This window comes from Rhipicephalus sanguineus, chromosome 2 (assembly GCF_013339695.2).
Source record: "Rhipicephalus sanguineus isolate Rsan-2018 chromosome 2, BIME_Rsan_1.4, whole genome shotgun sequence".
Taxonomy (NCBI): Eukaryota; Metazoa; Arthropoda; class Arachnida; order Ixodida; family Ixodidae; genus Rhipicephalus; species Rhipicephalus sanguineus.
In genome coordinates this window covers 31,206,638-31,234,240 of record NC_051177.1, presented here as the reverse complement: position 1 = coordinate 31,234,240, position 27,603 = coordinate 31,206,638, and the positions used below count along the sequence as shown (strand labels likewise).

Here is a 27,603-nt window from a genome sequence, read left to right as displayed (position 1 = left end):
AGTAGTGCCGTCAGCGCCATCTGTCACAGCCGTCACTTTCCAGCTGCTGCGGCTTATTGTGCGCGTCCATACGCACGTGAAGATTGGCGGGCGCGCGTTCGTCCGCACGTCAGGATTCAAAAGAGTAGTGTAGTGTTCATGCGTGAATCGTTGCAGAGTTGCAGTGCTTAAAGCCGCTAGCTTCTCGAAGGTCATTTGCTTTTATCGTAAAATTCAGATGTCTTCCATTGCATCGAAATGGCTTTCCCCCGACCTCCAAGGTTGTCGAGTGCTACTTCGAATGAACGAAGGCAGTGTCGAAGGCGTCGTTGTCGATGTCTCCCAGAAGACATCTCGAATCACACTCGATCAAGGTAAGCTTGCCTTTGTGTTGATCACGACAAAAGTATCCGGTGCCCGCCTTTTGAAGCTGTCGCTAGCACCGAGAGCCCACGTTTTGTTTTACCTCAAGACGCCTGCGTTTCGGTGTTTGCATGTGGGGATCGCGGACGCTGTGGCACTCTTGGCCAGTGTCCAAATGTTTTTCCTTGTACCAGAGAATGATCGCGAACTTTTGCGTGTACTACGAGCTCGCGCTTGTTCCTTTTATACGTCAGCGCGCGCTCACCGCCTCCTCTAACTTCTTTCTTGCAGTTAGTGACGCTGCCGTGAAGCAGCCACTTTTTGGACAGCTCCACTTCTACGCGCAGGAAATTTCGTCGTGTGAGTAGCAGTGACAGTGCGCACGTAGTGCGAAACGGTTTGCCGAAACGCGTAGCTTGAACAATTGCCATGTGGCGTTTCAATCTGTTTAACCCGCGTTGCGTGTTGCAGGTGTGGTTCTGGACAACTCGACGCGCAAGAAATACATTCTGCAACGAGAGTAAGTGCAGTGTCATGTTTGAGACCTATGAACTCCATGTTCAGGTTTATTGTGAATCACGTTAACACATTACGTGATGACACCACCCATTTACTCACACTGCGATGCTACCTTTCAGTGAGGATGGACCACGGTTGCTGAGAGTTCGCCCTGTACCTGCTCACCTTGAAAAACTGAATGCAGCACAAAACAACAGCGAATTCATTTGCCATCGCGAAGAAAATGACACCTCCGAAGTCATCAAGAAGGGCATCATAAAGCGTACGTCTCATTCTCTCACTAATTTCTGTGAAAGAAATGAAAGCACTCGTTTGACCAATAGCCTGATGCGGGTAATGCTCTTATCAATAAGCAGATGATGCAGCCAGTTCCTTTAAGTGTGACAACACACAAAAAGGTTTAGCAAAGCTATCGGCTTTTACTTGTTGAGATAAACAAATGTTAGTGTTGCATACTGTATCGCCAGCTCGATTTAGTGAGAAATGCTAGAGGGATAAAATTGCTGTCATTGAATATGGGGAAAAATCACCTGAACCATATGTTAAGGTGCATATTATGGCAAAAATATCAGCCTCAGAGATAAGAACTTGGTGGATAAAGGAATCATATATGTGGATACCAAAAATAACATTTTTAAAATACAGTTCGAAAATAATGTTTTGGCCAAAAGATTTCTTTTGAATATCTCTTTAGGTGCCAATTATTTCTCTCACTTGATTGGTTCTAGTGCATTCACTGTGTCTTCAGCAGCGTTAAAGACATATGAACTGGACAGCTTTGGAATGCAAAGCTTTGCACGGAGTTTTGCTGCATTTGTACATACAGACTCCACATTTGAGCTCTAGACGATGCTTGGAAAGCATACGGGATAACAGCTATTTTACAAGAATTGTGTTTAGACAACAGCAGTCCACTTCATGAATATGCTAGTGCAAATGTCATGATGACTGCCAGAAATAGGAAAACCCAACACATGACCATTGTTACATGCTAACATTGTAACTGTTGAATAACATCCTTGGCCCACATTTAATCGACAGATCTAAGCAGAAGGGATTTAAAGGCAAATCACTCCTAGCTTGAGAAATTGCCATACAGTAGCAACAGTCAACAGTGGACATGTCAGTAGAGGAACTTATAAAATGATCCCATAATAGCAGTGTTACAGGTATTTTATGAGTGACAGCAAAGCTACCATTGTTTCTTGGTCGTGTAAGTTCCGAGTGCACTCTACTCCTTACTGTGTACTTGTCTGAAAGATTATCTGTAAAAAGGTTCATTGCACACCTCTGATCACTCTTCACATGGTGTCACCTTAACGGAAGTTTCTTGGAAAAATCAGTGGCATTCGGTGGTAGAGCCCCCCCCACACATCCCTTCTCACAGCACAGCTCATCATGCTGGCATTTGCATCTGTTGTAATCATCCATTTGTCAACTTTTAGCCTGGAGACATCACATGTGTAGCCTTGTTAGCATGACGTGTGCGAAGGGACACCAAAATTCTGTGAGAGAGTGCTGGATTGTTTGCTGAACTCTTGGCTTCCTCATGGCACACAACACTGGCATGCTTGCAAAGGATAATCATCACGGTGTGTTCTACACGACCGGCAGGTTTACTTGAAATGTAGTATTCAGGGTGACAGGCATGATTTTTGTTAGTGCTTCCTATATTGTGACTTCGAATGAGTAGCGCATAAAAAACAGAGGCAAATGAAATAGACGCAGGTAGGACAAGCGCTAAAACATAACATAGCCCTTTGTACTAGAAATAAGAGTCAAGTGTGGCAAGATGGGCAGGTTGCATCTTTACGAAGTCATGCATCTTTACAAACCTGCCCAACTGCAGGTTGCATCTTTACAAAGTCATGCATCATTCAAAGCCATGCATCTTTAACAACCTGCCCAACTGCAGGTTGCATCTTTACGAAGCCATGCATCATTCGAAGGAGTGCATCTTTACCAAGTTGCCACACTAGTATTCCTATATTGTTTCTTTTGCCTAGCAAGTGTGCCTCTGCATGTAACACTGGAAGGTTTTGTAAGGTGGCTGATACGTTTTATTCATCACATATCTTGCCCATGTGTAAACATATTTTTCTCCAAATATTTGTTACGTTATACTTGAGTGAGTGCTTGCTTGGAATTTTTCAACTGCATGCTTCCTTTGCAGTCATTGGTACACCAGATGACCTGCCCAAGCTGCGGTGTCCAATCGCTACTGATTTTGAAGTCATTGACGAAGTGAATGACCAACTTAGTGAAGCGGTGGGTATGCAATATATTATTTGTGTGTTGAGTTGGTGTTCATGCATTTGCAGTCTGTCCGATTATGCCACCGTGTATACCTTAAACCTAATTTGTTATGTGTTACCTTCAAATCCCGCTTATTGTTTAAACATTGCGGCGGCCATGCGTGCTGAGTTGCGCACCTCAGGACTTTCACTAAAGTTTTGCATCCATTCATCCATGCATCCTAGGACAAGGCTTTTTAGAAGTGTAACTCTCTCTTACTTTTTCAAAATAAAAATTTTCATTTCGCAGCCTCGAAAGCTGCACTTTTGCTGCAGTTTATGTTTATATTATACAAAGTAATTTATAATAGTAGTTCCTTGTGGCATTCGAACATTTTAACACTACCTTTTTGGCCCGTTATTGTGAATCAGTGTCTTAGCTTTTCTCAGCCCTGGTTACCTGCATATTCATCGGGAATGTGTCTTGAACCCACATGTTGGCTTGCTGAAATCTGGCTAGAGATACGTAGTACCTGCCGTAAACACCCAAGGAATTGCAGCAAGCATTTTTGGCATGCTCACGCCTTGTGTTATTGTGAACTGTGCATAACTGAATCTTGGCGTGGCTTCAAGCTAAAGCACATTTCTAAATTCAGGGGTTAACATGCATTCATAATTTGCCTGTGATAAGGGCACACACAAAAGTTTGGAATGATCTTAACGTGCACTGTACTGGAGTTCCATTTACAGCTTTTACTGTGCTGCTCATTCGTTTTTCTTAATCGTTGTTCGAGCTGCACTTGTTGCTTCATGTCTGCTGTAATTGTGAGATGGCACAAATGAGACAAAAAGGCAAGCACAACCCCTGTGTGCAGCTTCTCGTTTTTCTTTACACTATCTTGTTTGTCTACTCTACCTCGATGTGAGGGGAATGGATGAGAGCATGGCATTTTACATTAGCAGTAGTAGTGCATCAACATGGCTGCCATGATGCTGTCAGTGCTAGTGTTGCATGTTGAAAACAATTTGCTATACTCTGTTTCGTACATAGTGTGCAGTTCTGTGGAAGCTCTGCTAGATGTTTGGCGAGGAAAATGTGAAACGCTGCATATTTCAACAGACTAGTTCTTGTCGCGAACTCTGCTACTACAAAAGTTTTTGCTAGCCTCCATAATGTTGCACACTCTGTATGAGATGGAGTATAGTGATAAAACACAGATTGTACAGTCTACTAAACTGAGATAGACAAAGTAAACTTAAAATGAAAAGTAGTCGACAATCACTTTCAGCTGTGCAAACATTTGTAGTTCCCATTACCTTTGTCTGCATTGCTACATTGAACATATCTTCTTATTTTTATTTTTAAAAGATTGCCACAATCAAAAAGGAGCGGACTCTTTCTGTTGCATTTGAAGGCGTGAAAGTTGGACGTCATGGATCTCTTTCTGTTTTGGCGGTGAGTTTCACTTTCGTTGCCTTCGTTGATGGCAATGGTCTTATAACCATAGTCATTATTTACAATACAATGTTCAGCTAGTGCTTCACAACAGTGCCCAACTGATGCCTAACTAAAGTAAAAGCAGCATCTATTGCCAAAATCTAGTGCACAAGCAGCAATTTTGGTGCATATTTGTCAAGTCTGCACTGTTACTGTTCCTTCAATGAAGCTGCTATAAGCATTGCCATTTTCTTCAGTACAACTTTGAAAGCACTTTTTGGCCTTGATGAAATAATCCTGTAGTACATACTTATTGATTTTAGCGATATGGTTCACTCCTAAATAAAGCACATAATTTTTAACAAATAAGTAACAACTTCAATGTTAGGGTTTGTAGTGATCCTTGAAGACCTTGGATGTGAAAGAGCCATTATCGAGGCCTTAAGAACCACTAAATTTCATGGATTGCTTAAAAATATTTGAATTTTGCATTGAATTAAGCTTATCAAACTTCATATTTTATCCAACCCTAAGCTTTATGTAAACCGTTTATATGGTCTGATTAGCATCTTTGTTTTAAAGAACCATTTTTGTTCGTTTGTGGTCTACATGGAATAATGCTTAGTAAACGTATGTATGTGTGTGTATGTGTGCAACAACAAAAAGATGTGTTTGCTCATTGCTTGAGACACTACATCATTTTTAAGCTCTTGGGCATTAGGTGCTTTAATCCTTATAAATGCCCTGTGAAGGCCATGAACCTTCCTTAAAAGCACTGAATTTTTGTTTTTGCAGGCAGTGAAATGAGCTTTTAATATTTTTTGCTGTGTAATGAGAAAGTGACATGACGATCAGCCATATGATACGTTAGGCAGAAATCCGTAAGAGAATTAGTATCTATGCCTCCTTCACCTACTTAGCATGCGTACTTCACATGCAGTTATGTCATAAGAAGAGCTGGTTGTTGAAGCAGCATGCCACAACCAGTACATTTTCTGGTGGTGGCCAAGGCCTTGCTGCTATTAGTATGCAGTTTGTCTTGCTTACTTTACCTGGTTATAAAATACTTGAGATGATTGTTAGACTCTCTGTCTTTATTTCCTGAATGTGTGATTCTAAATGTTCAATGCACTTTTCTTCCTTTTTTTTTTGCTCAGGTTGCAGCCTCATCCAAAGTGTATGTATTTGATGTCCAGAAAATGAAGAAAGAACTGTTTGACCATGGATTGAAGGAAGTCTTTGAGTCTGATGACATTAAAAAGGTAATGCCACTCCCCACCTGCACTTGTTTAAAAATTATTTTCCCAACACTGATTGCGTAATGAAAAGGAATATTGTCACCCACTAGACGGAAGCACAAAGCCGCAGAGGCAACCCAGTGCGGGTTTCTCGGGAAGCACAGTTCAGCAATTTTGAAGAAAAATATATCCTGGCCTGAGAATCGAACTTGGGACCAGCGCCATTTCAGGGCAGTTGATCTACAGTCTTTAACTGGGGGCAAATTGATCGTAGAGCGAGGGCACACTGATTCACATTGATTGGAGCTCTTTTATGAATAGCTATGCGATAACCCTAACCCCAGCACGTGGACACAGCCTCTGGTGTGGATATCAGTGCAGACCTGCTTGTGAAGAAGCATTTTCAGAGCGGGCATTTCATTCACGATGAGCTTATTATTTTTTGTTACTTAAACCGGCACACATACCAAGAAACAATTTAGGAACAAGGGCAACGTATTGTTCCAAAAAAAATGAAAAACAATGATTGCAAATACAGTAGAATGTCGTTGATATGTTTCCGAAAAAACTTGAAAAGTAAACATACTCTCCGGGAAAACGTATGATCTGAATCCAGTAAAAATTGAGGCTGACAGCCCATTATGAGGTTCAAGGGCAAAAAACATTTATTTCTCAATAGACTTAGTGGGGCTCTTCGATTTTCGAACTTCTGGCAGCCAGAGGTCAGCCATCTAGTTCTGTTTCTGACAGGAAACTTCATGGTCACGTGTGTTGAAATCCTGAGACACCCTAAGATGCCCGAAAACAGCAAAATCGAACTCTGGGACAGCTAGTGTAAATCTAAAGAAACACTACTGCCGTAGCAGCAAACGAAACATTGCTGCGCGTAAGCGTTGGTTCTTTCTGCATTTTCCGTTGAAAATATGTGGCTAGGTTTGCCGAAGAGCTGAAGCGATATTCTCGCGATCGTGTACGTTCGCAAGATCACGCGCGGCTCGCACCGTCCGTGAACAAAACTGTCGTGCCACTAACCGCTTAACAAGTTTCACTCTGTGCAGTGCATGTAACAATCGCGGTACAACACAATGCAAAATCTTGCTGCGAAAGTGATAGTGTCCTCGAAAGCCACAGCTGTCAGCGGCTATCGCGTACTTCATCGCTCAAACGTGCTGATCAGTTAGCGTTCTGTCTTAACTTGAGACATGCGGCAGTATGTTCGCCGCCACTCGTAATCGCACCTTCTCGCGCTCTGGAACGGGCTTTAGAAGATAACGCCAAGCGTATAATGGCAGCCGAAGGTGAAGCCCCCAAGCACCTGCATTGCAATCCGTTGAGTCCTTACAAAGATGGCAGCGAGCGTGCATCGTCTCTTTTTGGCATCTGACAGCCAGAATCCTTCCAGAACAAGTTTGTCCTGGCAGGTTCTGCTGACGCACGGGTAAACAGAACTCTCATGTACCTGTGAAGCGCCGTCGCTGTGCGGCAGCACTTCACAGGTACATGAGGGCCTCTCTGCAAACCTGAATGAGAGTTTTTGGCTGCAGAACGTATCATATGGCCCTAGTTTGTCACTGTGCTGAACTTTGCTGTCGAATAATCGCATTTTCCAGGAATGTATTAACCGGAACGTGTTAACACATAGCTCTATTGGGTTATTTATTTTTAGTTTTCGCGATTGCGAGTGTAAGAGCCGGGAAATCGTACTAAGCGGGAACGTATCCATGAGGTTCTACTGTACTTGCAGCTCCGTGGCTTGGCTCAGTTGGCTGTATGTAGAGGTATGTAGTGGGGCCTGCCAGATTACAAAGCCAGGGTGTGTGCCCTATCGAAGCTAACAGTGTCACAGACAATTTTCCCGCTGACAATTGCTTTCACATGTTGTCGGCCATCTTGCCATTTATAAGGTGCAGAAATGCCATGCTCTTGAAGTTTGCATCATCTGACTAAAGCCTTGTTAGGGCGTACTTGATGAAAGGAGGCTGTTTATCTGCCATATGTTTCTTTTATAAAGCCACCTCCATGTGATGGATGTCTGAAGAAGTTCAAGGGTTAGGATAGATTACACAAGCTGGGCACACTATTGTCATTTTCCCAGGGTTTGAGCCACCTGCAGAAGTATGGTGTCCTACAGATATCCCTGCTTTCGCTTCTGTGCTTACGAAAGCTGTCTGTGTCTATAATGAAATTGGAAATGCGTCGTAATGGCACAAACTCGCAGTAAAAGCCTTCCTGGAGCATTTTTATATTGCCTGTACTATTTATGGCATCCTTGCACATGGTGTTCGTTTCTTCATTCGAAGGCCCCAACTCCACACACTTGCACAGTGTTTAAAGTTTTCAGCACACTTTTGACATTAGGTGTCAGCGACTAGACTTGGATGCTGCGCATCACACTCTGCACTTTACAGCTTACGGTGGACAATGCAAGGTGATGCTTTCACCTTCGCTTTATTCTCTATATCTAACAGTTAGACTATTTAACCCTGGTAAACATACTTCCCTGCTGTGTCTCTATTACTTATACAATGCAGCCTCCTTATAATCTCCTTAGCTAAACTGCTTGTTTTTTTTTTTCAATTGTACCTTGCTTTCTTTTGTTATTCCAGATTATCCATGGTTGCCGGCATCTGTCAGATTGCCTTCACCACCAGTACCAAGTTGGCCTCAACAATGTGTTTGACACAATGGCAAGTCAGCGATGCACCTTCTGCTCTGTTTTAGCATTGTACACGAGCTATTATGGTTTAATCCGCAGAGAGCATAGCTGCAAGCACTGGAGGAAGGGGAAGGAGCTAAATATCCCATCTTAAACACACTTTGCTTGAGATGGCATCTTTAGCTTGTATACAGTGAAAAGGGCGTGTAGTGCTTGTTAATTGGTGTCATACTATAAGCCATTGCTGCTCAAGCAGAGGATTGACAATAGACTAGGTCTTGTGGTGACGGGTTTGGGGATTTGTGGCTAGCATGTTCATTCTCTTTCCACATTTCTAGTCGGTGACTGCCTGAAGTTGTTCAACTTGTAGCGGAGGCAAAAGAAAAGGATGCTGCTACGTTATACTAATACAAGAACCAACTGCTTTTTTTTAAGGGCTCACGCACTCGCTCTGCCCGTGCTGCTCACCGCTCTTCATCGTTGTTGCGAAGCCACAGATACTTATGTTATGGAATTCCAGCCAGCACTATCTCAAGCTTTATGACTGAAAGATATTGAATAATAAGTATTTCTGTTTGTGTTGTGTGAGAGGCATTCAACGTGATCAGCTTGCATAGACCGGGAAGTAGTGCTGATTGGCAAGGCAAAACATGGGCTCACTGCAGCGAACTCAAGTGTTAAGTGACCTGCAACAGTATCTAATACCCCTGTCACACGGCAAATCTAATGTCATTTACAACAAATGACATTAGGTGAACTTAATGTCATTTTACCTGCCTGCTGTCACACGACAAAAACAAATGTCATTTTAAAATGATGACCATGACCTTAGCCCTCCTGAGCCGTGACGTTGGGAGAAATAAAAATCTATTAAAACTTGCATCTCACATGCGTGTATCCTCGAAAATAATTTTCTATCACTAAAAAGCTGCTCGAAGAATATAAATATACGCAGCCGTTTTACACAACTTGCCACAGCTGTACGACAAACGAAGTCAAGCCAAGAACCAATCGAAAACCAGTTACACTTTTCCACAGTGCCATTATAAAATGTTTCTCTTTGGACCCAAACTAGCCTATGGCTATGGGTCCACACAGTGTATGCAAACTTTTTGTAAAAAATGTGAGCAATAATATTCAATTCAATTCAAACATGGCCGACGATATGACCGGGCGTTGGTACAGTGAACTAAAGAGAGCGAGCACAACTGACACTCCAGCTGCAGAAATGAGACAGCGGCAGCTAATTCGTGTAGTCACCACCTTGATAACCAAAACACATGCAATCGGACGATCAACTCCCGCGATATGGGCAACAACAAGAGAGCACAAATGGCCGGCGTCCAGCCACTTTAGTTGAGAGTAGCTTTCTTTTAGAAACTTTCGCGCGTGCTGTTACGTGATCAAACCAGTAATAAGTTAATCTAGTAAAGAATAAGATATTTACGAATTACAAAAGTTACGCATACATAAGTCAACAGTTATCTTCCTAAAAGGTCCCTGGCGTCGAGACTACGCATTCGGTCCGAAATCGAATGCGAATGTGTTTCGGGAACTCATTCGACAGGAAATGTCATTTTCATCAAATGGCATTAGTTTCCCCGTGTGACAGCAAACAAATGTCATTGCAAACGAATGACATTAGCTGTAAATGACATTAGATTTGCCGTGTGACAGGTCTATAAGCTTTTATTTTTAAAACTCAGGAAGTGTGTATTATTGCTATGTTGCATGCAACTTAATTCCGTTGTGAAGCTGTTGAAATGAACTGCTTCATATGCTGCTAAAGAATGATCTATCTTAGCTTAACTATAGAGATGATCTTTTGTTTGTTGTTTGTCATGTTTTCCTCTGTGTTTTCAGCACAGGTTCTTGAGACCTTCTGTCAAAAGCTACCTATGCAAGACTTTATCATTTGCATCTTTGTGATCTTGTGCTTTTTGTTGCCCTGCACATTTCTTCACCCAGCCAGCAAAGGCTTTCAGTCACTTAATCACTGATTCGTGACATTGCTCACTTCTGCTACCAGGTGGCTGACGTGATCATTTACCTCGACAAGAAGCTGGAGGCTGGCGATTGCCACTTGCCATCATATGTGCGTGGTGTCCAGAACTGCCTCAGGAGTTTCCTCAACCTCTCGTACGATCAGCTAAAGTACACACGCTCAAGGCAGGGCAGTCAGGAGGTATGCACTTTAGTAGTCATTCAAAGGTGCAAGGGCAAATCATACTGCTTTTTTATAAAGAGCTTTCTATCTTTTTCTGTCACTCTTTTTTGGAGGAAAATTTTCCCTTATGCAGTTGTGGAATATGTGATAAGCACAACAATATCTGTGGCATCGCACTAACGCCAAATGGGTTTAAAGTCTTAAAAGAGAAGTTTGTCTTTTCTAAACTGGGATTCACATGGTCAGTGTGGTTGTGGGCAAATCAGTCATGTGACACATAATGTACAGGGTCGACCACATTTGGGAGAAACACTTCATCACTACTCAAGCCATTGCTGTAACTATAGTGTTTATTCTACCTAACAAAACAAATTTGCCTTATGTGACGCCTAATAACAATGTCTATAAGTGAAAGAATTGTTTAGTAGCTGCTTTGAGCTCTTGGATACTAATGAGGTGTTTCCCCTAAACGTGGCGACCCTGTACATTGGGAAACTTCACAGCTAGCATTCACACATAAAAGAAACGGACAACAAAGCAGACAAGCCAGCCTTAGTTTCAAGCACCAAAGCACGAGCAGTGGCACAGATACATTGAAGTGCTGCACTCCTCAATTCATTGGGCAGCTTTAAACTGAATGTAGTCATGTCTAGACCAAGGCACTCGCCATTTAGCCATTTAGCTCGCCATTATTACTTATATTCCTTGTAAAATAACCTGGACAGTGACATAGCGAAATTGCTGCGGGTGTGCCATGTGAATGGTATCTCATGCTAGGCTTGATCTTGTAAGGGGGGGGGGGCAACTTTGCCTGATAGGAGTGCCCTCCTCTAGCCAATATGAGCCACTTGTATGCATGTACATGTTTGTGAAGAGGGTATATACTGGCTTGCATTCATTACCGATTAGTACTAGGCAAGGGGGACGAGGCCCCCTTTCAAATTTAGAAGGAGGGGCCCAGCGCACCCTGATACAGGGACACCAAAGAGAAAAGCCATCTTTCTTGTATTAGTAAACTACCTTTTGACTATAACAAAAGCACCACCCTTACCGTGAAAAGAAGCTTTGTAATGGAGAAAATGCACAAAATGAAAAAAAAGTAGCAAAGTTGTCTTGAGGCTCCTGCACAGACTCACCGTCACGTCATATATTGTGACGGTGTTGCTAGAACCTCCATAATTGTTTATTACTAAAAATTATTTGTATTGTTTTGACTGATATCCGTGATGTCACACTGGCATTCAGTTAATGAGATTTCAGTGCGACATCCAAAAACAAGGCTTTGACCTGCATTTTTCTCTTCAAATAATGAACTTACAATGGTGAAATTAGCAACAATAGTGTTTTCAAATAATTTTATAGGTGTAAACTGATTTAGTGTTCCACATTAGTGTGTGCTTAGGCCCTAACCACATGGTGCAATGATACCAAACTCAAATCGAGATTTATTCTGTTACGTTAATCCAGTTTAGCTAGCTGCCATAAGTTTCATGCTTCCTTGTTTGATTTGCGATATTTCATGTTTGTTTGTGTCTTTACAACAGCTCTGTCAATTAGAGACTAGTTTGCATCTTGATTGCACACACTATGCAGGATGAAGTGTGTGCCTGGGGACAGCGACCACTCTCCCTCCGTCAGATTGATGCACTGGTGAAGGACGTCGTGTACCTCGGAGAGCTTGCACGTGTGTGCCTCAAGCAGATGCTGCAAAAGTTCCACCTGGGTGTGGAGTTCTTTCTTGGCCTGGATCGAGACTGCAGTGAAGAGGAACTGCGATGCTTGCCCCTGGTGCGTCATCTACAGCTGAGCTTATTGGAACCTATGGGATGTACACACGAATGCAGTTACTGTAAAAATCGTAATAGTATAGGTCAGACCGGAGTATAGGTCAACCCCTTGATTTTGAACCACAGAAAATTGAAAAAAAAAAAAAGAAACAGTACATGGAATGGCTAAAGTATCAAAAGGCATTTTTACCGTGAAACAAACACAATTTCATGTGCTGCACAGTGAAAATGCAATTTATTTACACATGTGTTTACTCGCAAGTTTCACATGGAAGAAAGCCAAAAGATGGGCTCTAGCATTATCTTCATAAAACGTTGCAAGCATCTTGACAGCTCTAATTTGGATGCCCTCTGAAGTCACCGGTAGCAGTCGTGACATGAGCGCAGCTCGCAGCTCCCAGATACACTCTGCAACCTTCGTCTCCAGCTCGATACACTGTGGTCTGGCACAGAAAGTTTTCTTCTGATTGCTGCATGTCATGATATGATCCTTCAGCGCCCACCAGTAGTAGCGAATGCTTTCATGGTGCACTCGATCTGCCTGCGGATCGTAGCCGTACGTGCTGCTGTAACCAGAGCTTCCACCCCTGCGGGTCGGCAATAGCACTGCAACAGCCTACGCTAAATCCGCATTTGATGGCTGTGGTGTGGGAGGTGCGTCATCACGGCAGTCACTTCCACATGCGCTGGTACGAGTAGCTGACGGATGATCTCATCGCCCAACTCGGCGAAAACTCCCAAGCAACTTCCACCTGGTGAATAATCGCCGCTTTTTTTCGCCATCGTCAGGGCCTTGTAGTTGCCGCGTTTCTTAGTTCCGACGGCGCACATGGAACGGGTAGCGTCGGAGCAATTTCAGCAGATCAGCCTCGCACGAGCAGGACACAAAGCTCGGGATGCAGATCAGGCCTAGCCACAGAAACATGAGAACGCAAACCCTCACACGCCAAAAGGAAATGATGTTGGTCTAGTTGATGTTGCAGCGCTTCTGTAATCTGTTGTCGTACTCTCTTCGTCCGAATTAGGATCCGCGTCGTACTCGTACGCGCTGTCATTCGCCTCAAACGCCGCACAGAGCCGATTCCAAGCTTGGCTTGGCTTGGCCTGCTGTTTGGCCGTGGTAGCCGTTCAATGGATACGTGACTGGCTAAAGCCAAAAGGCAACCGTTACGTGTAGCCAACAAACATAGCCTTCGAGATCGGTAACTTCTGCGTGGATTTTTGACACTGGCACGACCTCCAGTTATAGCCAGTGCAACATTTCAGTGCTGGCAACCTAGTAAAAATATTGTAAACATTGCTGACAGCTTGTTATGGTGTTCAACGTCGCGCTCTATCAACCAGCCGGAGTCCGAAAAATCGAACGGCGGGCTGTGGGGTGTCCGAATTTTCGGTCGTGAGTTTACATTACTTCAATGGGACGAGTGGCGGTGCCGCGAAGGTGTCCGAATAAACGAGCATGTCCGAATTTTCGGCGTCCGAATAAACGGTCGGCGACTGTAGGCCCGTCGAACGTCACTCACATACCGCAGTCAGGTAGCGATGATGCCAGCACAAAGCGGACAGGTGCATGGTGCGAAAGTGCACGAACATACGACGACCTGCTCGTCGCGGAACGTACAGGCCCACGCTGACGACGGCCGACTCGGACGTGGCACCACGGCCACGATCTCGGCTCGGGAAAAGGTCAGTTTGGGCGTGGCACCGAGGCCACGATCTCGGCTCCAGAAGGGGCCAGCTCAGGTTGCGCCGGAACCGCTTGGACGTGGCACCGAGGCCACGATCTCGGCTCCAGAACGGGGTCAGCTCAGGTTGTGCCGGAACCGCCTGGACGTGGCACCGAGGCCACGATCTCAGCTCCTGGCTCGCACGCTCGTTCACCACCGGAACAGCTGCTAGGCCCGGCCTGTGGTGCTTCCTCGTTCCCGGGACGCTCGTTCCTGGCCGCCCTCTCCCAGCCCGGCGACGTTCTCCAGCTCTCGAGCTTCGCGAGCGTCTCGCTCGCGCACACCGTCGTCGTCCTCTTTGGTTCCGTTTTCTACTTCGGTTGTGGGTTACAGTCTCTTACTACCACATTTCCCCCCACTTTCAGTACGTTGTGCCGCGGATAACGTTAGTACGAACGCGACACAACGGAACACAGCAAAAGCAATCACCGAGCATATGCAAATAGTGCCAAGGTTGCAAGTCTTCTGTCATTACACAAACACTGTTACTCACTGTTCGGCACACTCTGACACGGAAGATAAAACGCGCTAATCGCACGTTTGATACGGCCGGCGGTGGCATATACGGTTTTATACACCTGCATACCGCGTACACGTCACAACGAGGCGCGCGCACACTGCCGGCTCTGGTGAATAAACACGCGCCGACACACAGCACACACAACGCACGATTCACACCGTGGATGTCTAGTTGTCTTGCTGTCTTCACCTGGTCCTCTTTGCGCAGCTGACGACACCACACCATGCTCGCGGTAGTCGTCGTCAGCGGTAGTCGTTGTCAGTAAGTATTGTTGTCACGTCGCTTGTACATCTTAGTCTTGTGACGTTGAAAGTGACTCTGGGAACGGGGTGGTTGAAGCGGCGGCTGAGGCGATGATGGCGACTGATCCATCTGTGCTCTGAGGCTGTCCGTGCCATCGCTGCGGAGCGTAAGATACCCCGGACGAGATTGATTGAGGCGGCCGGTATTGCGTTCCTCGAAGTAGGAGTGTTGCCTGGGTCGACGACGTTGTGGTACCCTGGGCGTCGTGTCCAGAGGCAACAATGCCTCATCTTGTGGGGTAGGTGTACCGCGGTAACGTGTCGAATCCGGTCGCGAATTCGGCCACGGCGAGGTCGATAGCTGCGACGATCCAGATGGAAGGCCGTTGCTTGCCATCTCTTCGCGCATGCCGTCTGGTTATCGCTGTTAGCTGCAGATAGACTGCTGTCACTAGGTTCGGGCCTAGGTGCACGTAGTCGGTTCGCGACGCGACTTACGGTGACCTGGTCATGTCGCCTACTACGACGGTTTTTAGGGGTTTTAGGCGTCTTTTCCTCGATGTCTGTGCTGCTACTGTGATTGGTAGTGCGGGTTGCCATCACTCTCGTGGTGTCCAATGGCACGGCTCCCTTGATGTTTCCAAGGACAACATCATAAAGTGAGTCTCGCAGGCAGTGAGCACGAACTTCCCCCTTAAATAGTGGCGTATCCAGGAAGACCACAGCTTCTGGTAGATTACGCACTGTGCGGTCAAGGAAGAGTACCGGCCGATACGTACCGGTCAATTTTTCCTTTGGCACTAATGCCTGTCGCACTATGACCGTATCGCAGCCAGTATCGCGCAGTACGGTAACTGGGCGTTTATTCATAAACCCTTTCACAATGGGCACGCTCTCGATGTTCTCAGGTACAACACTTCGGTTGACTGCAGTGTTGACAACAGGAACCTTTTCTCCATCTCTCAGAATGACGTATTCCGCATTCCCTGCTGTTTTTTCCTCGCTTTTTCCACCCGATACCACGCACGATGCTTCACATCTGTCCCCTCTGCCAGCGGAATACTTGTCACTGTTGTGACCATGCGCTGGGGAAGATGCTTTCGTGCGCGACCAGCATTCAGTCGCTCTGTGCCCTTTCTTATCGCACAGAAAGCAACGGTCGTCCGCCCGAAGCCTCTTCCTTGCGAGCTCCGTCCTTAGAGATGTGGGCGGACCCGTTTCTCCACATGCGCGTTCCTTGCCCAGATTCACCAGTGACTGAGCATCCATAAAGTTGTCCGAAGTCTGCGCTATCTCCTACAACGTTCGGCAGTTCCTCTCCTTCAGAAACACTCTCAGAGCCGGAAGACAATTCTCCATGAATTGCTCGGCGATAATCAGGTCTCTAAGGCCATTAAAGGTCTTGTCGGATTTTGATAGCTCCAACCAATGGTCAAAATAACCAGCAAGCCGAGAAGCATACTGCAGGCCGGACTCATTGTCTTCGGGTTTCGCTTTGCGAAATTTTTCCCGATAGCCCTCTGCAGTGTACCAAAACCGCTGCAGTAGCGCCGCTTTTAGCTGGTCATAGTTTAACGCAGCTGTTGGATCTAGCCAGGCCTATCACAGTTAGGGCTTCTCCAGTCATGCACAGACTCAGTGAAAGAGCCCATTTCTCACGGGGCCACCCTTGGCACGTCGCGACACGCTCGAACCGCTGTAGGTACGCGTCGAGATCGTCCCGCGTTTCGTCAAAGGGCGGTATCAGTTTATGCGGGCTATATACTTCCGGTGCACGTGTAGTGCTCGTGGTGACGCTCGAGTAGCTCCCCCTGGTTCATTAGCCTCAGCTGACTGTCGTCCCGCGCTTTCCTGAAGTTTAAGCTTCAGCTCCAAAATCTTGAGCTCTTGTTCCTGAAGTTGTCGCTGTCGTTCGGCGCTTTCCTTCGCTTCTTCTCTTTCCCGTGCGCGTTCATCGCGAGCTAGGGTGCACTCTTTCTCTACCCATTCTCTAAGCTCAGCCTTCTTGAGCCCTAGTTCTCGGCCAAGTGCAATAAACTTTTCCTTGTCCATGGCCTAGCCCCGCATCTGAGTAATGGCTGTAATATTAATGTGCCATCCTGGCAGGCTCGCCAAATGTGGTGGTTCTTGGGCCCTCAGATGCAGGAAAACCAAGGCACGAACAAGAAACACATTTATCGACTTGACACACACAATTACACACACACAATTACACACGCTTTGTCCCACTGAACAATACAGATATCCTTAAGTCCTAACTTTTAGAGTTCTAATAACACGCGAGAGAATCGGCGTGTCCTGCCGTATAGGCCCGTCGAACGTCACTCACATACCGCAGTCAGGTAGCGATGATGCCAGCACGAAGCGGACATGTGCATGGTGTGAAAGTGCACGAACATACGACGACCTGCTCGTCGCGGAACGTACAGGCCCACGCTGACGACGGCCGACTCGGACGTGGCACCACGGCCACGATCTCGGCTCGGGAAAAGGTCAGTTTGGGCGTGGCACCGAGGCCACGATCTCGGCTCCAGAAGGGGCCAGCTCAGGTTGCGCCGGAACCGCTTGGACGTGGCACCGAGGCCACGATCTCGGCTCCAGAACGGGGTCAGCTCAGGTTGTGCCGGAACCGCCTGGACGTGGCACCGAGGCCACGATCTCAGCTCCTGGCCCGCACGCTCGTTCACCACCGGAACAGCTGCTAGGCCCGGCCCGTGGTGCTTCCTCGTTCCCAGGACGCTCGTTCCTGGCCGCCCTCTCCCAGCCCGGCGACGTTCTCCAGCTCTCGAGCTTCACGAGCGTCTCGCTCGCGCACATCGTCGTCGTCCTCTTTGGTTCCGTTTTCTACTTCGGTTGTGGGTTACAGTCTCTTACTACCACAACGTCCCATGCTTTGACTTTCTATGTGCCGTTTTGGCTCAAATGCAAGTGAAATTACTGCCGTTAACAGCTATTCACTATTTACTTGAGTATTGTGCGAGTAAATGTGTTAAATACCATATTTTCTCATGTAAAACCCGCACAAAAAGTAAAAAATACTTTGAGCGACACGGCGAGACGAAAAGCATGAATGCTGGTTGCAAAGGTGGCTTCATGGCAGTGCTTCACGGCTCTGCAAGGAAACTAACTTCGCAGCAATACGCACGGGTCATTTATAGAAAATTTTCCACAGATTGTTGTTAAGGGTGCAGGTTATACATGAAAAATACGGTATGTCATCGTTGGTCCCACCACTACCTTGTGAGCATGGCCTTAAGTAAGCATGTTCTGATTAACAGTCACCATAAGTTTTTATGAGTGTCTGCATGCTGCTGTGTAATGTTTAATGATGCACAATCTCCAACTACGGGACTAAAATTCTTTGTACACAGGATCACATTTTGCCCATGGGTTTTAGGGATGCTCTCAAGCTTGGTGCTAAGCGTGCGGCACCAAACAGGAATTACAGCAGCTACGATGAGGATTGCTACAGAGAATATGGACCCCATTCCAGGAGGGGTGAGTGAAATGACCTGCTTGTCGCTGGCTGCAATTTATGCCACCATTGTGTACGTGTGCATTTTTTGTTAAAGGGACACTAAAGTGAAACGATGAATTGGTTTAGGTAAATTTTGTTCTGAAACTCTAACATCAATAATTCCACCACAGCTTTAATAATAAGGGAGAAAACCAAGGCTAAAGTTTCATTTTTAAATCACTTGCCGAATCTCTGCACCTGATGTCACTGATTTCAAAGTGTACTTTTTGTATTTTGGCCTCATTGGCTCGGCAGTATTTCCTGAAACTTGGTATGTTAAGTCTCCGGCTTTCTCAGAAGAAAATGTACTTCATTTTTACCGATTAAGAACTACGTGGGCAATAGTAGACACCATCAAAATCTGTGACGCCATGGCGATTAGTGCAGGAATTTTAAGGTGACGTCACCACCGACATTTCTTTTTTTTTTTTTGCACATTTTCTCGCTTACCAAGCGTCTTGTCATCACAAGCGTGGTGTTTTTGGTATCGTGAAAGAGTAATTTACTAATAAGTACAAGAAGAATAGTCTTTTTCTGTAGTATCCCATTAAAACCATTTGTTGTGATATGTCATAGAGAAAGAGCCGAAGGATGTTGTACTGCTCCACAGACAGTGCTGTACTTACTCGAATGTAATGCGACCGCTATTGTAACGCAGAGGGTGACTTTCTCTGTGTCCAAGAGAAAAAAAAATAAGAATAAAGAAACTACTAAAGTTATGCAAGGCCCTACAGCAGAAAAATGTAACTTTTATTTGTGATATCATAGCTGACACTGCACTTTTTTTGAAGAGAGGTCACTCGACTTGCATCATTGTCAAAGGTTGAGTTTTGACACATCGAAATTCTCCTTCGAACTGTTAGCTTGTTAGGTGATGTCATCTTCTGTTTTGTTGGGTTCGCACCATGCACTTTGTAATCTGGATGATAAAGCGGTCAAGCCCTCTGAAGTGCGCTCCACGGTGACCATTTAAACTTCGTCTCTCATCACAGCTCATGTTTGTGCTACAGGCTTGACAGTTGTCATTGCTTGTCGGGATGGATGAAATCAACAAGACACTGGGCACTTCTATGGACCACTATTTTCTGTGAAAGACTAACTGTGGATCGTGTTTGTCACTGATAGTGGCAAGCACTCATTCTCCACCATTGTGCCAGCTATTCATCTTACTATTGTGTATTGTGTGGATGTTTATACATTCTGGCACAGGAAAACTGCAATATTTCGGCAACCGTTGTCTGGAAAACGGCAGACAGCAAGGCGTCGCTCTGCACAGCTGTGCAATCATCACATAACTAGTAACCCTGTAGATTTGTGATTCATCACAATTTATACTCTTGCTGTTTTTCATACTGCCTTCAGGTTAGATGGCAGCATACGTGAAGCTCCATTGTTTTATAACATACCATGGCCATAATTTCGAATACAATTGACTTGAAGTGTAGCGGACTTTTCTCACTTCATTACGACAGTCTAGTGTAATGGGCATCGACTATAAAAATTTGTTACACCGTGCAAGAGTTCGAACGTCCAAGTCGGTGCTTTTGTCTCATCTTGCTCCGTGATGAGTATATTAGCATGGTCCCTCAATACTTTTTACTGGTCATGAAACTCCCGTGAAAATTTCATAAGGGACAAAAGTGGCCACCAGAGGCGCCACTGTAAGCAGAAGGGCATTGATCTGCCGCGCTTGGTAGGGCAGTTGCGCATTCGCGGAAGTGTTTGTCGTCAAATACACTTCTTCAGATATTTTCCTTCTCCGTGTTTTCGGTAACAAATCATAGCAGTGATTAGTATTGTCAATATGGTACATGATGCATGTTGTCAAATTGTCCAAGACATTGATTGCTGGCTTTTTGACTGAGGGCGTCTGTCAAGTGACGCGTGTGTTCGTGACGTTCCTACATTTCTCGATTCCTGCATAGTCTCTTTCATGCTTAAACCGAACACTGTGAATGGTTCTAGATGACTGACAGGTTAACATATTTTGTGCTAGAGTTGCAGAGTAGCCGTGCTCAGGCTGCACGTAACGCTGGTTTTCGCACTATAATTGTCACTTTATTCTATAGGACATCACAAAGCTGCAAATAGATGTTCAAGTGCCAATAAATAAGCCTGTATATCAGGCTAATTATTATTGATAGCTTTGAAGTACCTCTTGAGGGATATAATTAGTGAAACATAACTTTAAATATCAAAAGCGCACATTGAGATACCACAAAACGGAGAGGGAGGCTCGTGTTGTTTCTTTTTTTTTTTTTGGTGTCATAATTTACGCTTTTAATTTTGAAGATTAAAAAAAATAATGAGGTGGAACTGCTGTGAGCTTCTTTTGCTAGATATAGGCACTATGTGCGATTTTCAAGCGAAAGGTTTTGATTTTACGCATGCAGATTTCATAACTCTGCTGAGTTCTATATACGCGGCTCTTTTTTTTTTATCCATTCCCATATACTGTTGCAATGACCACGAGTTCTAAGTTGGAGTTCCAGTTAGCCACCCTGTTCCTTCAATGTAAACTCCAGCGCAAATCGAAATCAATCCGGAGCTTCCGTCAAACCAGTTATTCAGCTTAACCTGATCAATTATACAACACTGCATTAATCTTCTTGAACCTTTTTTGAAATTCTCTCGATTCAGCGACAGCACCAGCAAACAGCACTATCAAAGTAAAACAAAATATTGCATTTTGGCCTACGGCATAACTTCTTAGTTTCTATCATTATCCAGAAAGCAAATGCACACACTCCGAACACCGCACTTCACATAAAACTCCAAACACACTCACACACACTACACATACAATTCTAGGCACGGCGTCTTCCACCAGCCTTGGTCGATCTCGAGGCAGTGAAACGACGTTTCCATTCACTGTGCACACGTCCGCACGTACATGTCACTTGCATCGAAATGTTTTTCGCACACGCGAACGTACTTCGAGTCTAACGAAAATCCGACAGTCTCGTTTCCATCTGTCGCATTGTTCCGCGTCGGCTGGTAAACAGAACAGGGAGACGTTTTCGACGGTGCCCTTGTATCTCGAGCGGCAGCCCGGCACACAGCAGTTGTTGGGCATCGCTGTCACGACAAGGTGACTGCGAAAAGAAAAAAGGGGTGCAACCAGCACAAACAACACCACTCCGCGCCCACACTCCACTAATGGTGGCCAGCGGCAGCTGGCTTCCTCGTCCCCCTTCTAGCTACGCCAGCGCCACAGCACGGAAAGTGCGGACAGTATATGAAGCTCTCATTGAGTTACGCGGGAGTTTCATGACCAGTAAAAGTATTAAGGGACCATGGTATTAGGTAAGCCGCTGTTCAGGACATGTTTTCCAGAATGTAAGTTACGCCATTGAAACTTCGCGTGTGTTTGCTGCTGCACAGATAACAACAGACACTACCACCACCGTGACAACCTGAGACGTGGCCGTGGATTTTCCTCGATGAACAACGACCGCATGCACTCGAGGCAGCCGAGAGAGGCGTATCGCCAGAAGAATACAATCGAAAACGAGACGAACGCAACAATGTGCAGGAAGACAACTGTGTGGAGGACTCATTGCTTTATGTAGCGATGCAACAACAGACCAACGACACATCTAGGGAGTTGGCTGGTAAGTTTATCTTGTGTGCACTGCACCCGCCACGGTGGTCTAGTGGTTGTGGTACTCTACTGTTGACCCGCAGGTCGCGGGATTGAATTCCGGCCGTGGCTGCCGCATTTTCAATGGAGGCGAAAATGCTTGAGGCTCGTGTACATAGATTTAAGTGCACATTAAAGAACCCCAGGTGGTCTAAATTTTCGGAGCCCTCCACAACAGCGTCTTTTAGAATCATATCATGGCTTTGGGACGTTAAACCCCAACAATTATTAATTATTACTGGTGCACCGTGGTGGTCCTGTGGTTGTGGTGCTTGACTGCTGATCTGAAGGTCGCAAGATAAAATCCCGGCAGCGGTGGCTGTATTTTGATGGAGGCAAAATGCTGACAGGCCCGTGTGCTCGAATTTAGGCGCACATTAATAGAACCCCGGGTGGTCGAAATTTTCAGAGGCCTCCACTAAGGTGTCTCTCATAATCATATTGTGGTTTTGAGACGTAAAACCTCAACAGATGTTTTATGTATTATTGTCTAGCACTGCTATCCCTAGGCACACTACAGTAGAAGCCCTTCAATACATTTTTCACAGGTGTGCAAAAAAACAAAAAAAAAAGAACAGCGAAGGAACATGTAACGTGAACATGTGTCTAAAAGCTGGAAAAAAGTGCTGCTAAATATAAAATAACTGAAGCATGGCACACAGCACAACCTCAGAAGAATTTGTTCGTCGGTTTATGGCTTAAAGAAGTCCTTGATTTAAGTCTCGTGTTTCTTTTGCACCTCTGCTAGAATTAGACCCTATTCGAGCACTTGGATGACCTTGTGGCAGTTTACATTGCCAAGCTTATTGACATACCCCTTCGGCACATCTAACGCAGCAACAGTTTGCAATGTTATTGGGCTGAAAAATCGCCGGAGCATGTCAAAATGGGATTCTATTACACAGGTGTCTAGATTCTTTTTTGCCTCTGGAAGCAAGAAGCATTAATGGGGCAAAACGTATAAGTGAGGGACGTGCAAGCGGGGTTCTACTGTAAATGAAAAACGAGTTAAACTAGGTAACAGCTTCTTTTGTCGGGGTTTGCACGCAGGTCACATCTGTCAAAAAGTGCAGGTCTCTCGCACCTTACTCTTGTTCAGCCTCTCTCCGAGATGTAATTCCACTTTGCAAAGTGCACATGCTATTTTTGTGATAAAATTGAGCAAAAATTTACATGCTACATTGAAAACCAGCACATTGATATACCAACAGCTGTTGTCATTGCCTTTAAAAATTTCTCTTATCCAAACCAGTCCCGACATCTCAGATGTCTCAGTAGCTGTGTGTCCTATAGAACTAGCATTTTCCATGCTGTGCAAGTTCATTAGTTTGTTATAATTGGCAAGGTACTAAAAATGTAGTGCTACCATTTAAAATGCCATGTTCAAGATTTATATGCTCTGGGTTTTTCAGTGCTAAGGAGTCACTGGGTATAATGATCAGTGATGACAATTTTAGTGTTGCTCAGATGCAATAAACCTTTTCATGTTAAAAGAACTGTTGCCATTAACCTTTGTTGCCTTTAAACTGACAGGTGAGCAACAAAGGCCTTGCCCTTCTTATTTCTTTATTTATGAAAATCAGAGCGCATGTTACAATTAGAGTTTCGTTAAAGTCATCTGTACTAAGCAAATATGAAACCATCTTCTATCGATGTCACTCCAGCAAGTCATTGGACTGGATGTCATGTGCAGTGAAGTAACAGAGAGCAGAGGTGTGCACCCTTCTTTCTTTTTCTTTTTTCTCATGTCACTATCCACCAGCCTAGCCAACCCAAACAGGTGACATAAATGTGAAGATAATTATGTATTGTAGTTATTGCATTTAATTCTTGCCAACATTTCCGCTACAGCAGCAGCACCACTGTAATGCTGGCGTGTTGCGTCGACGAAAAGTGCCTGCTGACTGTGGTCTCGTTGTGGCTTTTCCAGTTACGGAACCGGACACAGCTCAGAAGAGCAATGGGGGTGAGTGTAGTATGCAAAGTGCCAAGCCTGCTGAACCTATGCAAGAAGAAAAGCCTGCCACCTCAGCTCTCCACTGCCCTGTAGCCAATGGAAATGAGGAAGACACAAAGGCGAATCGAGTTGCTCTGGACGAGCCACATTTGAACGCCAGTCCCCGCAGCGTCGAGCGCAATGTAGAGTTCACTGCACCTCGGTGTAGCAGTACAGATAATGCTGTGGACGTTTCTCAGCAGGCACTATCGCAGCACTGTGATGGCAACGGGCCTCCAAGTAGCATTCCTTCCAGCAACCTTGACCACAGGCACCACACTAATGTTGCTGCAGCTAAACATCCTAGTGACGATACCCAGCTACCAGGGACATTAATGGAGCATTGTAATAACAGCACGCACAGAAACGACAGCATGCAGGATGAGCCATTGATCCATGGGAGCAGCCAGTCTTTATCACCTCCTAACGTGGAACACCATTGGGGTACGTTCGCTGAAAGCACGGCAGTTCCGAGATGGAAGCACAATTCCAGCCCCACCGCAGAAGCTGCAGACATTAAAAAAGGAACATCAAAGTCCCCAGGTTTCTGGGGAAATCGGCCAGTAAACGAAAATGCAGAAGGCATCTCTTTTAGGCCGGCAGATATGAAAGTCTCGAAGGATTCTGCTTAAGAGATCATCCTCATAATGCATCACGCCTACTAGTCCAAAATGCATTCATGTAAGCATCTGCATTGTTCTTTGTTTTACCACCATTGAGCCACTGGAGTGGCTCAGTGATGGTGGTTTTTACTATGTTTAACAGCTCCAACTCTGATGGAGTATATGTTTGTGATAGCCAATTTTTCTTTTGCCTTGAATAATGGACTATCAATTTGAAATCATGGAATCATTTTATGCCATTGTTCTATGGTATCATCTACTCAACAGTAGTATAATCGTGTACATTTCTAGTGAAACCCACCGTCATGTGGTATGTGTTTGTAAGAAGTGGTCACACAGAATAATTATACCAGATGGCAAGAAACACTTGTTTTCCATAGTAATCGATAAGCTTGCTTTGCTTCAATTCCAACCCAATAATCGCAGTTTCCCGATTGCTTAAACAGTGAAAGTGTTCTCCACAGAGAGCTTTGCTGCGGATGAGCTGTCTTGGCAACACGATGTAAATCCACAGGTCATTGATTCGGTCATCACTTCCAGACTAGCTCTCTTGTATTCATAGGAACCCAGGCTTTGAAGAAGTTTATAATGCAATGCATGGTAACCATGGCAACCTTTATCCAATCAACCTTTACCATTTCCGCAGCCACGAACAGCCACCCAAGTGGTAGGACATTGGGAGGTCCTTGAAGGCCGAGGTGTAGTTTCGCATTCGTGCCCAGGCGTGCACATCTTGGGAGTGTACAAAACATCAAAACGAAAGGAAAGTGGTACCTCCACAGGGTTCAGTCCATGTCCGATATTACTCGGTTTCATTTGTACATTTCCTGCTCCACAAGACAGCATTGTTTTAACATGAAGAAGTAAATGATTCAACATAACACACAGGTATTTTGGGGGTGCCAAATTCTGGTTTTATTTCTCAAGACTGTGTTTCTTCTCTTATGTACACTAAAGAAGGCTGGCTGCAAATATAATGTAACTCCTATTTGCATTTGTAAATAAGCTAGCAGTGCTCCTGATTCACTGGTGAAGATTGCACCTCCGTCACAACTTAAAAAATAAACAACAAAAAAAAGTCTCACATCACTGAGCATACTAAGTAGTTCATACAGTTCAACACAAATCCATATTTGAGGCTTTGTGCAGTTTGAAGTCTCTCCTCAAAAACTGCCAACTTCTTTTATATACAAAACTTGCCTACTAAGCATGACCTGTTAACTTTGTCAAATGCCTCATCCAACAAGAAAACAACTCTACAGAGCCAATCAACAAATGTTGCGTGCATCTAAACTGAAACTGAAATGCTGCAAAGCTGTAAACAAGTTCATTACTCTTGTGTCTGCCTAAATAAATGTCACTGTATTTACTGAAACATTGTCAAATTACTGATGCTATCCAACACGGCATCCAACAAAATTGACAGCAAATTTCATCTCTGCATTTCCTTGTTCCTTCTTGCCATCGCTCCAGTCTAGGAACTCAAGAACCTGTTCCACTATGCTCCTTAAAACAGTACAAGCTACAATCAACATGTTTGTACAAAAACGGGGGAGGGGGTGGCTGCCTGCCACTGTTGGTCCTGGCTTGCCCATCAGCTCGTTTTGCCTTGGAAGCGGCAGCTCCTTCCAACACTGCTTTCTAAATTGCGCGTTGAGCATTACCGCATTCACAAGCTCTGGATCATGCAGGATACGCTATTCACGAATCCATAGTACGTATAACTTAATTAGCACAGCAATTGCACCATGCTCAAAGGCACATAACTGCAATGAGGCAAATGCCGGCCGGAGTTGAAAAATAAGGGTTAGCTGTCCACCTTGGCCGCATCATAAGTGCTCACTCTCCATCACCGATGTCATTCTACACAACGAATTTAAGTAAAGCCCATTTAAAGTAAACTTGTCGCCAAAGTGCAACAAAAGAGTAAAAACCTGCCACTTCACAAGTGGGCTGTGACTGGAAACTTCTTTCATGGGAGTGTGCAGAAGAGGTTTTTTTTTTTTTGACATTAGATGCAAGGAAAGCTGCTTTCCTAAAACACCACACCCACAGAGCCATGTTGCTCTATTGCCATGCACAATTTGCAAGCAAACAAATGAGAAGGGGAAGTGCCCTACTAGAGTACGCTTGTAATTGCTTTTATATGTTGTAGGCATGTTCATAATGCAATCAAAGCACTTAACCAAATGATCCAAGTAGAACAGTGCCTTCCACACTTAATTCCATTATACATTTCAGTCGCTTTAGACAGACTTGTGCAGATGAAGCTCCATGTGTGCATGTGTGTGTGCATACAGAAGTAACCTGCCTCTCATGTTTGCCCGTGTGTTAAAAGTATCGATCGGGCTGCTGCCATACTTCCAAATTCAGCATGTAGCGTGCACACAGGTTTATTACTGTGAGCCGCACAGGGTGCTTCTGAAAGTTTGAACAGATGCCAAAATAAACACCAGGATGTTCACAAACAATAAGAACAATACCAAGAAGCAGCCCACACTTTGCCATTGCTCCCTAATGCCAATATTTCTGTTTCACTGTGCTCATGTGCTATGGTCAGGGGCTTTACCAAGTAGGGGATGGAGGCTACACCCCCCCCCCCCCCCCCCCCAAATTTTTTCAGTTTTGCTTGTGTATATATGAATACAAACATACAAACACACGCACGAACATACATAAAGTATGGTTGAACCCCCCCCACACCAAAGAAAAAAAAACATTTCTGGCTACGCCCCTGACTATGGCATGCCTTCTTTCTCTTCCAATATCCGCGCAGGCATTAATTGTTAAGCTCTGTTGACATTTAGAGGCTTTGTATGAAAATATGTTGGAAGCATGCAACACCTGTGGAGTAGCTTTAATGCAGCTCTCAAATTGTATGCACGAGTTTTGATACTTAAGAGTACCATAGTCAGTACTTGGAACTGTTACATTTTTAAATGTACTATTGTGTA

General features: G+C 44.9%; 2 protein-coding genes across 3 annotated transcripts in view; one reads left to right on the top strand and one right to left on the bottom strand.

The window, feature by feature from the left end:
• Positions 1 to 27,603, bottom strand: part of LOC119382659 (uncharacterized) — a 111,621-nt gene that overhangs the window by 78,925 nt on the left and 5,093 nt on the right. The gene's annotated exons all lie outside the window — the stretch shown is intronic.
• On the top strand, positions 61 to 26,097 carry LOC119382657 (piRNA biogenesis protein EXD1). The gene is made up of 13 exons (XM_037650455.2): positions 61 to 353; positions 634 to 702; positions 814 to 862; positions 981 to 1,123; positions 3,035 to 3,129; positions 4,465 to 4,551; positions 5,691 to 5,795; positions 8,378 to 8,458; positions 10,457 to 10,612; positions 12,188 to 12,382; positions 18,242 to 18,368; positions 21,772 to 22,001; positions 23,961 to 26,097. The coding sequence occupies exons 1-12, from the start codon at positions 218 to 220 to the stop codon at positions 21,957 to 21,959; spliced, it is 1,431 nt and encodes a 476-aa protein (XP_037506383.1). The 5' UTR covers positions 61 to 217; the 3' UTR covers positions 21,960 to 22,001; positions 23,961 to 26,097.